Source organism: Canis lupus, chromosome 20 (assembly GCF_003254725.2).
Source record: "Canis lupus dingo isolate Sandy chromosome 20, ASM325472v2, whole genome shotgun sequence".
In the NCBI taxonomy this organism is placed as follows: Eukaryota; Metazoa; Chordata; class Mammalia; order Carnivora; family Canidae; genus Canis; species Canis lupus.
In genome coordinates, this window is record NC_064262.1 from 40890590 (window position 1) to 40909652 (window position 19063).

Consider the following 19063-nt stretch of genomic DNA (forward strand, 5'->3'; position numbering starts at 1 on the left):
AGAGGTGCAGAAGGCTCTAAGGCTGCCAAGGAGGGTAGAGGTGAGTGGCCACTCAATGCTGTGTGTGTGTGTAGGGGGTCTTTATTAGTTAGACTTTCCTTCTTGGACTATTGCCCAGGTGTGGCCAGGGAGAGCCCATACAGTGTGGCTATTGCCAAGGTGAGGAAGGCCAGCAGGCCCAGTGGGGCCAGCAATCCCTCCCTGGGTGAGGCTTCAGGGCCCTCCATGGGAGGAAGGGTCTTGGGCTTCCTGCCCCTGCCAATGTTAGGACTAGTGTCCCTGGCTCTAGCCAGGGGTATAGTGGCTGTGGTGGCAGATGGTGTTGGGTTGGTTCCAGCAGAGGCTGTGACCCCATACATGGGCTTGACAGTGCTGAAAGGCCTGGCATTAGCATCAACCCACTGTAGCAGGGCCTGTGGCCTCCACTGACAGATGCTGAGCAGGGCTAGGACGTCACCCTCGGCCATGTGGGAGTCTGGTGGGGCCTGCCCATACAAGCGTGTGTAGATGCTACCGAGGCTGTAGCTCTTCCTTGGGCCATGCTCCGAGGGGCTGGCAGCTTGCTCCAGCGCCTTCAAGGCAGCAATGCTATCCACACAGAAGGCACCATCCAGAATGCTGGCAAGGCCTAGGACAGCCAGCTCTGCCTGGAGCAAGGGGAAGTCGTATCGGTCACCGTTGTGTGCCACAAGGCACCAGGGCTGTGGCTGGCGCCGTAGGAAGGCTTGGAGCAGGTTGGCCAGGTCGGCATCGAAGCGTTGACGCCCATGTGCTGCCAGTACAGCTGTGCTCAGGCCTGTGATCTTACTGGCTTCTGGGCTGCAGGCCTTTCCTGGAGCCACGCACAGAGAGAGCTTGTCTACCACCCGGGGTGGTGGGGGCACTGTGGGACGTTGCCCCTGAGGGGTGGGGGAGCTCTCCAGGGCACATCTGTGGACAGCCAGCAAGCACAGCTCCGTGACCTTGGGCTGAGAGGAAGGCAGGCCAGTGGCCTCCAGGTCCAAGAAGATGAGGGTCTGCACGGGACCCTGGGCTGGGGCCTGCGAGCCCATGATCGGTGCCTGCCGCTGAGCCTAGGGAGGAGCATGGGGTGGGAAGTGGATGTATGAGTGCTCCAGTGGAAAGAGCTAAGGCGGGTGGGGGGTGGGGCAGGGCCGGAAGGAGCACATCTCTGGCCTTCTCTGCAAATGCAGGCACTGTGGGTGAGCTCCAGGACCCACTTACAAGGCAGGAAGCCAGAGAGGGTGGGGTGGCTTCCTTAGAGGGGGAGCATACTCCGCTATCTGGGGGAGGCTTCGCTCCTAGCCTAGCACCCACCTAGTCTGGGCCTGGGTGGGGGGTGGGGCCTTCCCACCCTGCCCCATCCCCATGGGGGTTCCTCACTTACCAAGTAGCAGTCAGGCAGCAGTGATTCAGGGTGCAGTCTGGCTGGTTCTTGCTGGCAGCAGTGGCGGGAAGTGAAACAGAGTGTGAGCCGCCTATAGGCTGTCCTAAGTGAGGCCCGCCCTGCTGTCAGCAGGCCAGGTCTGTCCCTCCCCAGCATTACCTCCTCGTGACTCTGCAAAGGCCTCAGATCTACCACTGTGGGGCTGTGGGCCCCGCTGGCTAGCACAATGCATCAGAGCCCTCATACCATGGGAGGCAGCTGGCAGGATAAGGGCAATGTTGCCCAGCCCTTGGGGAAGGCTAGCACCAGGACCCTAGCCTGCCAGGCACCCCTGCTGTGCCCACCTTACACCCACCCCTTGGCCCCACTTGCTCAGGTCTCCCTGGTGTAGGCCCGGGCTGACAGCTGCCTCCTCCCTCCTCCCTCGTCACACAATGGTTTCTTCCCATGGCCTCAGCCCCAAAGCTATGACTCATGATAATTCCACAGGCAGGGCAGGGCAGGGTTCCTAACTCAGGGCAGATTCATTACCATGGGGACAGGGTCTCAATTCCAGCCAGGGACAGGAAGAAGGATCCCAGCCTTCCCTGGATCTGGCTCCTGCTCCATCCCTCCCACTCAGCCGCCACAGATCAGACTCAGGAAACATCACAAGGCTAGTGTGTTCTCAAACAGCCCTTCACTGTTTTTAATCAGTTGATGTGGTGAGGGAAGTAGTGGTTCTGGTGCCACCATGTGGCTCAATGCTCACTGGCCTCAGCTACAGTCCATCTCCGGGTCATCGGTATCGGTTTCAGCAGCACAGAGGTCATCCAGGGCTGCCTCTGAGCAAAGAGAAGAGGGGTTTATGGTAAAGGCCTGGAGGTGTTGGGCACAGGTGGGGGGGAAGACCCACCGACTGCTCCTCCCCCACACCCAAGGGAACTAACCAGTCCCTTCCACGCCCAGGCCTTGATCCCTCAGCTACTGCAAGCAGAGTGATAAAAAGGCAATTCAGACAGGGATGTTTCTGGAAAAACCAGAAACCAGAGTGGCTCTGCCAGGCCAACTCAACAGATACAAGCAAAAGGCAGCCTGATATGCTCAGAGAGGAGTCTGAGCAGTAAGGCCAATATGACCCCAGTGCCAGCAAAGGCTGCTTGGAGGGAAGACTGCTGACTTATGGCCAAGAAGTCTGACCTGTCCATGAACTTCAGAGAAACTCCACATGTGTGTTGGGCAGGGGGTGGGGGTTCCTCCTGCCGGCTCACCTTCACAGTCGGCCACATCAGGGAGCCCTCGAATCAGCATGCTGACCCCTGGCATCACCTGGTCATACTGATGCAGGACCTCCACGCAGTGCACAGTGAAGAGCTTGTCCTTCTGGGACAGGCCGTGCAGCAGCAACACTGTGTCCCGCAGACACCGCACTGTCCGCCTCTGGCAGTCTGTCCTTGGGGACCCCCCTGCCCTCCGTACTGTCAGCCACTGTCTGTGCAGCATCACTGTGAGTGCTCTGACCACCTAGGGAAGAGTGAAGGCCAAGGCCGCGTCTCAGGGCTCCTGCACCTTCACAACCTGCTCAGCTGGACAGCACCCTTCCTGGCCACTCCAGGCGAGGAGGGTTCTGAATGATGGCAGAGGGTTAGAAGGAGCAGAGGGTCCTTGCATAGGGTCACCTCATCCCCCAACAGAGCTGCCACGCTGTTGGCCTCTGGGGCACTCACCTCCACGTTGCACTGGCAGTTAGAGCCAGTGACCGGGGAGGAGGGGCTCTGCACGCCAAGCTTAGCCAGGAGCCACACGGCCTAGAACAAGAACAGACTGTTCCATCTGTGGCAGAATGAGACCCTGATCACAGTGAGGGCTTTCTAAGGCTTCTCCTACAAGTGCTCTAGTTGCCTTAGCAACTGCCTGTCTGTACAGCAGGATCCAAGAAATGGTGTTGTGGGGCCTTCCCAGGCTAGACTATGGGCTAATACATGTGTCTCGCCAGTGACCCACCTGCCTCTGGGCCCCAAAGCCAGGGTAGGACCCATTATCAGGCAAATCTGCCAAATTTCAGGACATTCTTAGGTCCACCTATATGGCTTCTGTGCAGTGTGGAGCCCTCAAACTGAGTTTGCTTTGTTACCAAAATGAATTAAGCCCCGTTCTCCCCAGAAGGAGTAGGAACAGTGGCCCTTAGGTGGAGTGGGATGGTGAGCAGTTCGCAGAGGGGGCTCAGGAATTTACCTCTTGTTCTAGTTGAAGCCACTGGGTCTCGGAGGCCACTTTGTCAGGCCTTGATGTGATGTACATGTACAGCAGCAGGAGGAGACAGCCTTCTGAAAAGGACGCCCCACCTCTCGCTCAGGGTCTCCCTTCTTACCCGGAGCCCAGGGCACAAACTACAGAAGCCCTGAAGAGGCCTCTGACCTGCCCCTGCCACCACCCTTGCTTCCAACCTGCAGGAGCAGCCCAGCCGCCCACCCCTGCCCTGCTTTACCTGAGTGGGAGCAGAGTTGAGGGGCCAGCTTCTCATGGTCCACCAGGAGGGAGAGGAGCTCAACAGTCAACAGCACACTGGGCAGGGGGCTCTCGGGGCTGAGGCACTGTGGCAGCACCCGGAACACACACTGGAACCTATAGCACAGGGGCCCAGAGGGACAGGACACTGATAACCCAATCCCACAACTTCACTGGAGGCAACAGGAAGTTTTGAGCAGGTCGTACAAGGAGCTGTGGTTCAGACCTGGGTTCAAATGCTGGCCGACCACTACCACCTACTTGCTAGTACATCCGCTTCCTATGAATGAGTGGGTACTGGCCTCCATTGCAGTATTGCTGTGGCTTAGGACAGGCCCTTACCAGGCACAGTGCCACCTGTAAACAGGGGATGCCTCCCTGGACCTGGGGTGCCTTGCTTCCACATTGCTTGTGGGTGCTTTCCACCTCTGCTCCCAAACAGGGAGGCAAATCTTAACTTGGGTGTGAGAGAATGTTATGATCCCACTATCTGAGGACTGGTCAGGCTCCAGAAGTGACAAATGCAGACTTGGCTAGGGTGGGATTTTATGAGACCACTTGCTGAGCAGAGCATTTTTGAAAACATCAGTTCCTCTGTCACCAAGTATGAGCAGGTACCTACTTGGACAGTGCATGGGTGAGGAGTTCTGGGCACACTCTCCCCCAGGTTTCACAGGCACAGAAAACAAAGGAACTAAGTCCCAAGACAACTACTGCTATTTGCTTAACCCACACAACCCCATGGGTGAGAAGAGGGGCAATTCTACATGTCCCCCTGCAAGCATCTGCAGCACCTCAGTACACACCATCGAGGGTTGAGAATATTCCTCAGTATGCCATTATGAAACAGCTTCTTACTATTTGGAGTGAAATCATTTTAGAGCAAATCCCATACAGTGGATAAGCTGCATGATTTCAGTTGCAGGTAGTGTGAACTTTGTGGGACACTGGGGTTTAACCTGGTGGTTACTCAATTTCACCATGAAGTTAGAAGTGGTCTCTAGTCCACGTGTAAAGTCCCTGAAACTATCTGCAAGAAAAATCCATCTTTATGTATGACACAGTGGTTTCCAAATTATTTTTCAGAACCTTCTTTAAAATTTTTTTTCCAGAACCCCCAAACACACAATGTAGTCCTACTATTCTGTCTGAAGCTGGGGATAAGACCTCTGCTCAAAAGCCACTGCCATCCTAGTACCTAGGGTTGACCCTGGACCTATGTCTACACCAGATGTGGTATGAAAACATGGGTCTAAGGGGATAATTTGTCCTCAAGCCTGGGTGGGCAGAGGTGCCCTTTATGAGACTACGGTCTCCCTGGCTACTTGTGTCTCACTGCACATTGCTTTGGAGCCTTGGTGGCACATGTCCTTAGCTTTCATTCCAAGGTGAACAGGAAGCAGTGTCGTAGTGGGGTTCAGCCTGAAAGGATGTAGGGATTCTGAAGAGAAGCACCAAGTGGGAGGTGGTGTCAGACAATGATTAGGGGCAAGTCAAGGAGCCTGGCTTGAAACTCACCCAGCATGCTCTCTATTCATATTCATATAACAAATACTGAGTGCTTATAGTGAGCCAGGCTCCATGCTAGGTGTGAGGATGCAGGGCTTGGAGGCTGTCACGTGAACTAGTGAACAGAAGGTCTCTGTCTGGCCTAGTAAGCATCCACTAAATAGCTGTTTTTCCATGTCCTCATGAACAAGCTCAACAGGAATGGAATGATGGTATATCTACTAAGAGGAGTGGTAAAAAGTGGTTCTTGGGATTCATTCAACACCAATGAAACAAGCAACCAGCCACTATGAGCTAGGTCTGTGCCAGAAACAGGTGATGGTTCTGAACCTATGGAGCTGCCTACACTACACTAAGGTACTGTGTCCAACTCTGAGGACTACCTTCAGGATGGACTGGACCAACCAGAATATCCTCAAATGGAAACCAGGATCCAGAAGTGTTTTTAGGCAACAAGTGTGCTAAGCTCAGAGACTAAAAGCTTAAGGTAAGTGCAGCCAGTAGAGTTACTCCAAATAGGAACTGGCCTTTTGGTGGCATGCTGACAGGGAGACAGGATTACTGAATGAGGGGATGGGCTAGATGGTGTTTACAGTTCTCCCAGTCTTAAGGCTCTGGAATCCCAAGTTAGGAATTTATGACAATAGTGTTCACAAGCGAGGTTCACTATACAACCACTTCTAACAAACCTTAAGAGGAGCAGGTAACCTATGGCTCATGTCAGAGTAGGGCACAATGATGATAGGCAGATTCCCAGCAAAGTCAGCTTATGGGCTGCAGACCTACCCCACACCCTCTGCTTCCTTGGGGAACTTCACCAAACTTAAATGTGGTGTGATACACAGTCTTCATTCATGGCTCAGGTTCAGGACTCTTGGTTCAGCCTTTGTCCTACAGACAGGACATGTTTCCATAGTGGCTAAAACCCTTCTTTCATCACATGTCTTTTGCTTACTTGCTGTACAGAGGCAGAATTAAGCCAAATAAATCACTTCCTTGGTTCTCCTAACACCTGTCCCCACTCCATCACTCCAGAACTCCCTGAACGAAGTCTTAGAGTGTAAAACCAAGGTTTAGCACTGAGCAGTATAGATAAGTCAAGATGTGGGCAAAGTATAAGGGCCACAGGACAGACCTCAAGAGGTCAGGTAAGACCCACGAAGAATCATGACTCCCAAGCTGTGTTATACCTGGGCAGGAAATCAAAGGAAGCGTTTTCAGCTAATTTCACCAAAATCTTAAGACATTGGCTCAGGACACTGGCTTGAAGGTGACCTGTTGCTGATGAAGAGAAACTCAACAGGTGAAGAAGCATCTTCAGTAGTGGATGCTGGCCTTGGTCATTGGCAAACCCCCTTGGGGCTGAGGACACATCCCTATGATCTTGTCTGTGAACCTGGCTCTGGTTTCCTTCCCTAGCAGCAGAATCCACCCCTGCATCTGACAGTAATAGGTGGACGACTGCTCCGCTGTGGCACACCAGGTGCTGAAGAACACTGAGTGAAGCCACAGAGAAGCCTTCCATGTTGCAAGGTGAGTCCTCGAGGCTGGCCTCTCCCCCAGAGCTCACGCAGGAGGAATGTGTCGGTGAGTCTCCAGGTGCTCCATTTCTCTTGGCTGCTGCCAAATCTTGCAGAGCCTGGCAGTGTAAGCCGATAAAGAACTGTACCAGGGGGAGGAGATGCACAGCTCCAGGAAGCTGGCAGAGTGGGAAGGCCCTTCTGCCTCCCTCTGCTGGGTCTCCATCAAACGAGCTTTCATCCCTGGCAATCAGATTCAATCCAGTGAGTGCCAGGTTCTGTGCTTCTTTCAGGGCCAAGAGGGGAAATGACCCATCGCGAGAACCTGTGGTTCTAAGGCTTGAAATCCCAGTCAAGGTACTAGCAGCAAATACAAAAGAAAACATAAGTATGAGATGGAGACAAGGTCAAGGGCCCCAAACAACCTGCCTGCCAAATTCTCTAGTTTCCCCCCAAGCACACAGACCCCCCAGGCTGGCCCAGACCAGAAAGGGACTTGCTTCCTGGGAACTTCTTCCTAAGTGAGCTTTTTAGGAGTCTGAGGCTTACCTGCCAAACCCCAGTGGCTGTAACAGGGTGCCAGTAGGAGCCTCAGAACAACTGCTCAGGAGGTGGCACAGACCTAAAGATGACCCTGGGATCAAAGGCTGCTTCAGGAGAAGGTTTATGAGAATGGAACCTGTAGAAGACAAGGTGATTCTAGACGGTTCTAACAAGGGAGGCCTTTTCTAAGGCTTGAGGGAAAAGTGAGGGTTTCTTGGATGCTAACTGTCATCTAAGCTACCCTTAAGCTCCCTGTGGGTGCTGAGGGCTCTGGGACATACCTGTTTTGGACCCTTCTATTTTACAGTCTTCTGCTTAAGTCACAGACTACTATTCCCCGGGACCCTCTGAAGGACTACCTGGGGTGCTGGTTTTCAGAGGCATTTCTATTGTAGCTCTGCAGAGGACTACCGGAGCTATGCCGGCCTTCTGCACAAGGAGCAGGGGTTCTGGTACCTTGAGTGTTTGATCTCTGCATCCAGCTGTCAATTAGACTTTTCTGGGATTCTTCTTGCTTTACGGGGTCACCTCCCATACTGTGGCTCTTATTCTCTACAACTAGATAAAACATGAATCAAATCTTGAGCACAAAAGCACAGGCACATCAGAAACTCTTGAATGTAACACATTTTTAATTTACTTTTTTTAAATAAACTCTACCATCAACATGGGACTCGAACTCACGACGCTGAGATCAAGAGTCGCAGGCTCTATGGACTAGAGGCCAGCCAGGCACCCCATACTGAGTTTAAAACAAGAGCCATGGGCAGCCCGGATGGCTCAGTGGTTTAGCACCGCCTTCAGCCCAGGGTGTGGTCCTGGAGACCTGGGATTGAGTCTCACATCAGGCTCCCTGCCTGGAGCCTGCTTATCCCTCTGCCTATGTCCTTGCCTCTCTCTCTCTCTGTGTCCCTCATGAATAAATAAATAAAATCTTTAAAAAAACAAACAAACCAGAGCAACTCAAGAATCCTCACATTTTTGCCTTCCTCATGCAAAACAGGAACTCATACAAAGGAAGGAAAGGGGAAAGGGGAAAGGGGAAGGGGGAAGGGGAAGGGGAAGGGAAGAGAAGTTGTTTGCCCCACTTTAAAATGAAGCAATATGGGACACCTGGGTGGCTCAGCGGTAAAGCATCTGCCTTCAGCTCAGGGCGTGATCCTGGAGTCCCGGATCAAGTCCCATATCGGGCTCCCTGCATGGAGCCTGCTTCTCCCTCTGACTGTATCTCTGCCTCTCTCTCTATCTCTCTCTGTCTCTCATGAATAAATAAAATCTTAAAAAAAAATGAGGCAATATAACATAAAAGCACTAATCACTAATACTTATGGTGGTTATTCTGTGCCAGATAGACTCTGTTCTAAGAGCTTTACCCATGTTAGCTTATTTGTTCCTCAAAGCAACCCTAAGAGCAAGTGTTATCATTAGCACTATTTTATATCTAGGAAAACAGAGGCACAGGGGTTAAAGGACTTGCTTACCCACATCACACAAGCCAGTAAGTAGTGTGATTTATGTTTCTGCCCGGCCGGTAGGCAACATTGCCTGGTCCTAACAATTATCCTATACTGTTCCCATATTTGCCAGATGCCAAAAATGTGAATGGTTGAGGTTCTCAGAGGTGGCGTGATGGCCAATGACTTGAAAGAGTTGATGGTGGTAGGAGAGAGGCAATATATCTGAATTGTAAGATAAACTGACACAGCACATTCTCACAGTGAAAATCTACCAATGCTAGATTGTGTCCCTCTCTATAAAGCAGTAGCACACCCTCAGTCTGGACTCAGTGGCACAAACTCAAGGCTGAAAGGAACACAAGTTCCTGTATACGAGCTAGGTTCCTTGTATGTCAATGGATGTCGACTGGGGAGGTTTTAAATTATACCTGGAAATTCTAGACACACTTCTCTTCAGAAGGTGCAGCCTAGTTTCCTTCCCCTTGAACATGGCTTCTAAGGAACAGACTGTGGCAGAAGCGATGATACAAGATTTCTAAGGCTAGGCCATAAAAGGGCTAGCTTCCACCAGCTCTCTCTGGTTTGTTACCGCTAGAGGAAGCCATCCACCAGGTTATGAGGTCACCCACGTAGCTTTGTGGAGAGGCCCACATGTGGAGAACTGCATTGCCAGTCATGTGAGTAAGCCACTTTGAAACAGATTCTCCAGCCCCAGACAACCCTTCAGTGATTCCAGTCCCCATAGAGACAAACCATCCCCACTGTGCTCTCTCAGAATTGTTGTCCCACAGAACCAGGAGAAATACTCATTATTGTTTTAAGCCACAGGTTTGAATAATTGGTTACACGGCAATAGACAAGAGACAGACTGACTTACCCTCTCTGCCCACGATGCACTTATATCCTGGCTCTGTCTGGAAGGGGTGGGGAAGGGACATGTTAGCACTAAAAGACTCCTTTGTAGGGAAAGATGGTTTTCCAAATTGTGGAGAAGAAGCTTCTGGCTTTATAGCCACAGAAGGGCTTTTCCTAGGACTAGAAAAAGTTAACTATGAAACCAAAGTAATGATTTTGCTAAAAAGCACTTAAAATACCTGGTTATAAAACTTCTAATTTGTTTAAGTGTTAAACTTTTCATGTCTAGATGCTTTGACCAAAGGTTTTATCTATTATATATTTGTCATTCTTTGTCAGGATAGCAGTACAAAATTCAAGGCATTTTGATCCAAATTGTTGAAAAACTCTTTGATGTCTTTATTCTTCTAATCACCCAACATTGGCCATAATTCCATTGCTATTTCCAATTCCACCAAAATATGTTTTTAATGTACAACAACCTCTTATTTAATAGTCCCCAGCGGCTGAATTAAAAGATTTTCAGAAGAAAGAGGGTCTGTTAAAAGGCATGTTGGGTCCTACAACTTGAAAATTGAGCCAGGTACTCAGTGCCAGTGTCTTTGTGTTAGAGAAGCAGCTCTAACACTCTGAGCGCATCAGACAATGCCAAGACCCTTCTGTCCGAGATGTGTGAGGAGGTGAGGATGGATCTCCTCCACTCTCCTGTCTTACCTGAACTAGGCAAGGCAAGAAGAGTTCAATTTTATACCCTTTATGAGCAAAGGCAGCAGAATGTTCAATACCAGAAAAAGATACCCTGATTCATATTGTTCAAATTTCAAGGCTGGGATCAACAGCATGCCAGACTTCTCTGGCAGGCAGGGGGCAGGACAAGACCATTAAGAAGCTGATCACAGGGATCCCTGGGTGGCGCAGCAGTTTAGCGCCTGCCTTTGGCCCAGGGCGTGATCCTGGAGACCCGGGATTGAATCCCACGTCGGGCTCCCGGTGCATGGAGCCTGCTTCTCCCTCTGCCTGTGTCTCTGCCTCTCTCTCTCTCTCTCTCTCTCTCTGTGTGACTATCATAAATAAATAAAAATTAAAAAAAAAAAAAAAAGAAGCTGATCACATCTGCAGCAAAGGCGGGGGCTGTTGGACAAAGGTCCCCCAGGGCAGCAAATGAGAAAAAAATGTGCCAGGTAGCTGGCATTGAAATATGCTTACACATGGGGCAAAATCAGTTATCTGAAACAAATTACATAAAAATGAAGACTGGGCCACCCCAAAAGTTCAGAGAGCATCTTTCCAGCCTTTTTTAGTCCTGAGTAAAAAGTCCTACAGAGAGGAAGCCATTCTAGAGTGTGAGGTCTTTATGTTGTAATGCACTAGACCATTCATGCCTCATCTAAACCACCTTTGAGGCCTTCAGGAAAGAGGGTCTATGTCCAAATGACAAAGTTTAAATGGCCTTCATTCAAGACTAGCCTGACCTTGTTATTCATATTTTCTACTAAACCATGCAAAAAAACTCTCCCTCTAGCACCATCATTACCTGGCATGGGGAATGGAGGGAGCAGCCAGTTTATTTGCTCGTTCGCTGCTCTGAAGCTTTGTCCTTAATTCATTCATCTCTGCATCTTTAAATTGAAGTTCAGACTGCAATGATTGGAGCTGGAAGGCAAAAGCAACATACTTGTGGCAGCCCCATCAAACATGTGAAAATATCTCTGGGCTTCAAAATTTCAAGCTCATTAAGGAAAAAAAAACAATGAGAAATAAGTATGAAAGTCTGCTGTGACACAAATGTCCTTTCTACCAAGTTTTAGCTTTCTTCCTGAAAGTCAGCATGGTATTCTAAAAAAAATATGTTGAGGGCAGCCCCGGTGGCTCAGTGGTTTGGCACCGCCTCTGGCCCAGGGTGTGACCCTGGAGACCGAGGGTCGAGTCCCACGTCGGGCTCCCTGGAGGGAGCCTGCTTCTCCCTCTGCCTGTGCCTCTGCCTCTCTCTCTCTGTCTTTCATGAATAAATAAGTAAAATCTTAAAAAAAAAAAAAAAAAAAGATATTCTGACCCGAACTATTGTGAGGTAGTTTGTGAGGGTTCAAATACCATTTACTCAGCCTCTCTAAACTTTAGCTTATCTGTAACACAAATACGTGTCTTCATGGTTGAGGGAGTTAAAGAGGAAGGATGAATGTGAACTGCCTAGCCTGGAGCTTGGCAAGATGCCTTATCTCACAGTGACATGTCAACCTTTTGATGAATGTAATGGTACACAATTCCAGGTATGGGCAGAGTATTTGGGAATTTTACCATAAGCTCACACAGCATGCGGAGACCTGCTCTGGCCTACTACCAAGAGTAAGTACTGTTACTCTCTGGGTATACTCTGTGCCAAGCACGGTACCAGTCACAGCACCAGTCACAGCAAGTGCAGGGCTTTTAAGCCTTACAGCGACCCTTCTGGTTATTTCCTGGAACAGATAATGGAAATGAGTCATAGAGTTTAAGTGATTACCCTGAGGTCTCTACTCATATGTGATAAAGCCTGGATTTAAACTCTGGTTTGTCTGATTACAACTCCCTTGGTCTTCCATCATGTATGTGGAGAGACAACTACTACTGTTAGAGCTGGGCACTAGGTTAGTGCTTCTTTAAAGTTTGCTAATTTGCTGAATGAGTGCAGAATAAGACCCATGTCCTTGAAATTAAAGCCTTGGAAAGTCCTGAAGGAAAGTGGTAGTAGGTATGGACCTCCCCCCCACCCCCAAACCCCTGAGAAAGAATCATTTCCGTACCTCTGTGGGATTTAAATGGGAGCTATCATCTCTGTGGTGGCAGTGACTGGGTCAGGGATAGGCACCTGACTCAGGTCAGACCAATTAGAGATTTGAGATGAGGGAAGCCAAATATTCAGTCCACTCTAGAGCTATGATTTATGAATCCAAGAGCTGCTAGAGAACATATCTTTTACCATAAGGATAGAGCCTGTCTAGAGTATAGGAGACAGTAAAGATGAGTTCTGGCAAGGCTTGAGTCATTCAAAGCCTCAGCACACCTGTTTTTTTACCCAGACTTAGTTATGGAAGTCAATACATTTCCTTTTGGCCTTAGCTATGTCAATTGAGTTTCTAATCTGCCAGAAAGATCTTACTTAATCCTATTTCTGGAAAGTCTAAGCTATTGATTTATTCCTGCCAAGACCAACTATCATTTCTGCCACAGCAAAGCAGTTTCATCTAATTCCTTTTCCAATCCACATGTAGAGCCTAGAAGAAAAGTATATGCAATTAACTGATAGCAGAAAGTATTTAAGACAAATAACTGTTGAAATCTTCCTGGAAGATTTATAGACACTTTGGTCAACGCTTCTAAAAGAACTCAATAAGCAGGTAAAGCTTGTGTCCAGAACAAGAAAAAAAAAAAAAAAGCTCTGGGTCACCTTTTTGGAAAATTCTTTTTCCTTGTCACCAAGTGCTTGAGTTTTCTCTTGTTCGAGAAGGAAATGTGATCTTCTCTGTTCCTCTAAGATGGATTCTGTCTGATGCAGTGAGTCACGCAATATTTTTATTTCTCCATTTTTAATGAGGACTTCTTCTTCCATTGCCTTCATCTGTAAATCCCAAATCAGTCTTGTGAAAAGCTTGCAAGGGCAAGTTATATATGTGCTTGTTTCAACATATAGCAGGGGAAATGGAGAGAGCACATGTAAACCACGTTCTACAGACCAATGAGTCCTCAAATATATCCATACCTACTAGATGTCACCATGGTCTACTAGGCCCATTCATGGAACAATGGACATACAGCAAGATAGCTTAAGGACACACTGTCATCCACACATACACATTTTGTAGGTTCTAATAGGTATTAAACAATCTGAATCACACACTTCACAGATCTAGAATTTCACACTATATTCCTGGTTTTCCTAAGGATCTACAGAAAGTCATTTAAAGGATGTCTGCTGGGCAGCCCGGGTGGCTCAGTGGTTTAGCACCGCCTTCGGCTCAGGGTGTGATCCTGGAGACCCGGGATCGAGTCTCACATCGGGCTCCCTGCATGGAGCCTGCTTCTCCCTCTACCCGTGTCTCTGCCTCTCTCTCTCTCTCTCTCTGTAAAGGATGTCTGCCTTTTGGTAAAACTGCTAAGGAAAACAGCAAGCATTATGATGTTGTGTTCCCTATATAAGATATATGCTATAAATTTGTCTCGGTGCTATGACAGAAAGTTTGTATCTCTCTCTCTTTTTTTTTTTAAGATTTTATTTATTTATTCATGAGAGACACAGAGAGAGAGAGAGAGAGAGAGAGGCAGAGGGAGTGGGAGAAGCAGGCTCCATGCAGGAGCCTGACGCGGGACTCAATCCTGGGATTCCAGGATCACGCCCTGGGCTGAAGGCAGGAGCCAAACCGCTGAGCCACCCAGGGATTCCCCCCGTATCTCTTTTTGGACCTGGTATACAGTGTTTCCCTTCTTGACTAGTTGTTAGGAATCTCAGGATTTGATTTCAGTCTAAATTTTCTGGCTTGCTTTCCCCAGCCTTCCTCCATTTTGTGGGATGAATCTGAACTCTACTCTTGTTTTAAAACTTTTTTTTTTTAAGATTTTATTTATTTATTCATGACAGAGAGAGAGAGAGAGAGAGAGAGAGAGAGGCAGAGACACAGGCAGAGGGAGAAGCAGGCTCCATGCAGGGAACTCGATGTGGGACTTGATCCCGAGTCTCCAGGATCACACCCCGGGGCAAAGGCACCGCTAAACCGCTGAGCCACCGGGGCTGCCCCTTAAAACTTTCATATATCTTATTGTATAATGCTTTTTAAAAAAATGTTTATTTAAAAAAATGTTTATTGGGATCCCTGGGTGGCTCAGCGGTTTGGCGCCTGCCTTTGGCCCGGGGCGTGATCCTGGAGACCCGGGATCGAGTCCCACGTCGGGCTCCCGGTGCATGGAGCCTGCTTCTCCCTCTGCCTATGTCTCTGCTTCTCTCTCTCTCTCTCTGTGTGACTATCATAAATAAATAAAAAATATTTTTAAAAAAATGTTTATTTATTTGTGAGCGAGCAAGAGGACAAGCACAGAGGGAGAGGGAGAAGCAGACCCCCTGGTGAGGAAAGAGCCTGACATAAGGCTCAATCCCAGGGATCATGACCCAAGCAGAAGGCAGATGCTCAACTGACAAAGCCACCCAGGTGCCCCCTGTACAATGCTTTATAATACATGCATAAGTGAAGAAGTTAGCTCTAAGAACCACAAGTCACTTACCTTTTCTTTAAGTTCTTTGTATTGTGTCTGAAGTACCTCTAATTCAAAATTATCTTTAACTGGAACAAGTTCTCTGTTTTTCCCAGCAGGAGTTTTTGACATCCCATCTAATCTGGGGACCTTATGAACATCTGTAAAAAACAGTTTGCATATACTTTTCAGGATCCAACATTTTCCCACTTTAGTTAGTCAGTGCTGAAAAGAATCACTCTTGAAAGCAAATTAGAAAAAGATCTAGTAAGCAATATAGGTATTTTCCAACATAAGAACATGATTCAAACTCATAAATGATCTTTAAGAAATAACAGACCCTGCCACCCCCCCCCTCCTCATCTCCCAATTTTAAGAGTCTCACCAATAGGCTAAAAAGGTGTTTTGGGGACTTCACTGGTCAGAAGTTGGAGATGTCTTATTCAACAATATTTACTGAGCACCTAGATCTAAACCAACACCTACACCTACTGAGCACCTGCCATAATCTAGTCTCTAAAGCTACAGTGGGGAGCATAATGGATCTAGTCCTCATACTCATAGAGCTTACAGGACATTAAAAAAAATTCACACAAATGTGAAATTACAACTGTGATAAAACCTGGACAAGACAATAAATACAGAAGAACCTATCATAGGGGGATTTGATCCAACTGGAATGATTGGAAGGCTTCCCAAAGAAGTGATGACTGAGCTGAGAGCTGAAGAATAAGCAGGAATTAAGCAAATGAGTGGGGATGGGGGAATGGATGGGAAGAATAACTCAGTATTCAAGAAACAGCAATGTACAATTTATGTATTGTAAGAAAGCAGGGAGAATTCAAGAAATGAAGGTCACTGTGGCTCAAACCCAGAGAGTGGGAAAGGACCAGGTCATACCAGCTTTGCAGGCCATTTTAAGGACGATTTTTTTTTTTTAAGATTTTATTTATTTAGGGGCGCCTGGGTGGCTCAGTGGTTGAGTGTTTGCCTTTGGCTCAGGTCGTGACCCCAGGATCCTGGGATAGAATCCCGTATCAGGCTCCCCACGGGGAGCCTGCTCCTACCTCTGCCTATGTCTCTGCCTCTCTCTCTGTGTCTCTCATGAATAAATAAAATCTTAAAAATAAATAAATAAACAAATAAATAAATAAAAGGGGGAAATAACTACAGATACAACAGATTTTAAAAGTAGTAAATTTAAGGGTGTCTGTGTGGCACAGTTGGTTGAGCATCTGACTCTTGGTTTCAGCTCAGTTCATGATCTCACGGTCATGGGATCAATCTTCTTTAAAAAAAGATTTTATTTATTTATTCATTTAGAGAGAGAGAGCACAAGTAGGGAGAAGAGCAGAGGGAGAGAGACAAGCAGACTCCATACAGAGTACGGAGCCCAACATGGGGCTCCATCTCCCAACCCTCAGGTTATGACCTGAGCGGAAATCAAGATTTAGAGCCCTAACTTGATGAGCCACCCACAGGACTTTGATCTTTATACTAAAGGCAGTGGGAAATCATTACAGCGCTTTCAGTAGGGATGTTCACTTGTATCTGTGTGAGACACAGCCAGATTGGAGTTCTGAAAAGATCACTCTGGCTGTGGTATAAAGTCTGACCTGTAGGGAATTGAGACTGGAAACGGGAAGACCATTTAGCAGATCATTGTACAGAAGGAAGGAATGCTTGTAACATAGATCAGGAAGATAGAGAGGATACAAAGAGGATGGATTCCAAAGATGGATTAAGAAGGTAAAGTTACAGGATCTGAAAAGGAATCAGATATATGGTCGAGGAAAGGGAACTGTTGCCTTGTACCACCTGATAGACAGGGGCACTAGTCACTGCTGTACACAATAGTCAGTCATTGATGAACATTTTTGGAATATCTGCTTTGCCAGGCACCACACACAATGCTGGAGAATGACTGGGCTTCCAGGAGATAAATGTGTAGGATTTAATATGCCTGTGAAATATCCAAGTAGAAATGCGGGGCGCCCTCAAAACGTTTCTCCTTCTTACATTCTCCAGCTAGAATGTAAGATCCTGAAGGAAGGAGGTTTTTTGTTTTTGGTTAATTGCTAAGTATGCTGCAGTTCCTAAAGTTTTGGGCACTTAGTACAACTTACTGGTTGTATAAAGGAATAAATCTCTCATCTCTTGCCTTAGCCAAGCCCCTCTTCCGTTCTTGCGGCCCAAGGGGGCGGGGGAGGGGGAGCAAAGCCTCCCAAATCTGTCACAAGAATGGGTGGGACCCCATGTGCAGGTGTGTGGTGGTCGTGTTCCAAGGATCTCTGCTTAGAACCAAGAACTTTGTGGCCCAAACTTCATAAACCACAGTAAACTTAACCTAGTTTTCCGTATTTCAAATCGGCTGTTTGACATTCTTGATACATTTCTCCCCCAACTCAAAAGACCTTTTTGGGCACGACTGCTGCTTAAACGAAGCCGTTCTTATATATTTTAAGCACGGAAGGGTGGGTGCAAGACAGCGGGGTAGCGGTCTCTGTGGGGTTCCGAAGTCCCAGCCTTCAGGGAGGTCTGGCGAGGTCTGCACCACCCTCCGGGGGAAGGCCCCGAGGCGCACTCACTGGACGTGTCCCGAGCCGCGGCCTGGCACTGGCTCAGGGCCTGCGACGCGAGGGTGTCGAGTTCCTCCAGGTCGTCGGCGGTGAAATCCCCGTGCGCGCCGAACGGGTCTTCGGGGTCTGGGACGGCGGCCGCGGGGAAGCCCCGGGCTCGCTTGCTCGGAGGGTGCCCGGTGCTGGGGGGAGGGCCAGAGGTGGGCGCCGGGAGCCCGCTCCGCCTCCGGCTGCCCGCCGCGGGGGTTCCGGCCATGCCTCCGCCGGTCAGTCTCCGAAGGCACCAAGCAAGGCCTGGTCGCCGCGAGGCCGGATCGCGGGACCAACCGCCCGCGCGCCGCCGCTCCGCTCAGCCGCTAGGGCCACGCCTCCGAGCCCACGGGCCAATCGGCTGCCAGCCGGCGGGCGCGCGAGAATGACCGAATCCGAACGCGTCGCCCTGCTCCGCCCCGCCCCCTCGTCCAGCTTTGCCGGGCGCTCAGGTACCCGCGGCTGCGTTTGCGTGGGTCTCCCGCGGGGTGGGTGCTACGCGATCTGCGTTACCAGGGTGAGGGGGGGCCGAGGCTTACCGGCCTTACAGCGCGGGCGGCTCTGCGACGCTCGCCGCAGACGCGCGGGAGTCGGCCCTGACATTCACATGTACACGCGTGAATCGACACAGGCAGCATTCAGGGGTTTGGTCTCTGCGACTTGGAAGATTTCCTCCCGCCGGACTCCCCTCTCACATATCCAGAGGTTCTCTTGAGGAGGAGTCTGAGAGAGTGGGGTTGGGCCCAGAGTATGAAAACAGCTTTTGTGAGGAGGGATCTTTGAGAACAGTAGACGTTTCGAATGTGTGCATTTGAGATCGGTCTGGAGAGGAAAGGTCTCAGGAGAAGGGGTGATCCTGAGAAGGGCGCGCCTGTGTTGGAGAGGGTGGGAACTCACTGCTCATGCTGTTGACATTCATTCATTTCCCTGAGAGCGCCTGAGTGGTCTCGTCCCTAGCGCGGGTCATGAATGAACGAAGCTCAGGAAGTCAAGAAAGGCTCCTTCAAAGTGGCGCTTGGCCTGTCCTCCAGGTTGAGTGGGAGTTAATCGAGCTAGCATGGAGACTGGCATGCAAGACTAGTTAGATAAGAACACAACACGGACGTGGAGGAGTTGACCTGTGGCAGAGAGGAGGTAAGGCTTCAAAGAGGAGCAGGACTCGGGCACCTGACAGGATTTTATTGGGCAGCAGTGGTGTGTGGGGCAAATGAGCAGAACTGGGTGTTAGAGAGTAACAGAGGTAAGACTCTACCCTTGCACACTCAGTGCCACACTTAGCATGTAAGTGTCCTATGAATGTCTGTGGAAACAGTAAATGAAAGGGAGATGGTTGTCAGGGTCCAGAAGGCCTTGAATACCTGAGTTTAGTTTTTGAGACACTAGTAGGTCTCAGATGTCCAAATGTTGGGTGCTTAAGTCTTCATTGCTGCAGGTCTCTGGCCTTGTAAAGAAATAGGATTGTATGGGCAGCCCAGG

General features: G+C 49.2%; 2 protein-coding genes across 4 annotated transcripts; both read right to left on the minus strand.

Moving 5' to 3' along the window:
- Window positions 1–56: 56 nt before the first annotated feature.
- TREX1 (three prime repair exonuclease 1) lies at window positions 57–2055 on the minus strand. Of its 2 annotated transcripts, XM_025455736.3 has the most exons (3): window positions 1919–2055; window positions 1388–1438; window positions 57–1073 (listed from the first exon to the last, which is right to left on the minus strand). In XM_025455736.3, the coding sequence occupies exons 1-3, from the start codon at window positions 1919–1921 to the stop codon at window positions 108–110; spliced, it is 1020 nt and encodes a 339-aa protein (XP_025311521.1). In that variant the 5' UTR covers window positions 1922–2055; the 3' UTR covers window positions 57–107. The 2 variants fall into 2 exon arrangements, with proteins under 2 accessions (XP_025311521.1, XP_025311520.1); XM_025455735.3 differs by lacking the exon at window positions 1919–2055 and having other exon boundaries at window positions 1388–1901.
- On the minus strand, window positions 2048–17918 carry LOC112665744 (ATR interacting protein). 2 transcript variants are annotated; one of them, XM_025455732.3, is made up of 13 exons: window positions 17567–17918; window positions 15009–15139; window positions 13183–13353; window positions 11293–11411; window positions 9781–9938; window positions 7903–8004; window positions 7453–7582; window positions 6574–7263; window positions 3855–3991; window positions 3602–3693; window positions 3094–3174; window positions 2638–2890; window positions 2048–2211 (listed from the first exon to the last, which is right to left on the minus strand). In XM_025455732.3, the coding sequence occupies exons 1-13, from the start codon at window positions 17811–17813 to the stop codon at window positions 2144–2146; spliced, it is 2379 nt and encodes a 792-aa protein (XP_025311517.2). In that variant the 5' UTR covers window positions 17814–17918; the 3' UTR covers window positions 2048–2143. The 2 variants fall into 2 exon arrangements, with proteins under 2 accessions (XP_025311517.2, XP_025311519.2); XM_025455734.3 differs by lacking the exon at window positions 6574–7263.
- Window positions 17919–19063: the final 1145 nt, after the last annotated feature.

Coding starts and splice junctions, on each gene's coding strand:
- LOC112665744 (XM_025455732.3), bottom strand. CDS start 17,813: ATGGCCGGAACCCCCGCGGCGGGCAGCCGGAGGCGGAGCGGGCTCCCG. Junction 13,354..15,008: donor ACAAAGAACTTAAAGAAAAG/GTAAGTGACTTG, acceptor TGGGATTTACAG/ATGAAGGCAATGGAAGAAGA. Junction 7,583..7,902: donor GCAGAGATCAAACACTCAAG/GTACCAGAACCC, acceptor TGTCTTCTACAG/GTTCCATTCTCATAAACCTT.
- TREX1 (XM_025455735.3), bottom strand. CDS start 1,543: ATGCTGGGGAGGGACAGACCTGGCCTGCTGACAGCAGGGCGGGCCTCA. Junction 1,074..1,387: donor TGCTGCCTGACTGCTACTTG/GTAAGTGAGGAA, acceptor GCTCCTCCCTAG/GCTCAGCGGCAGGCACCGAT.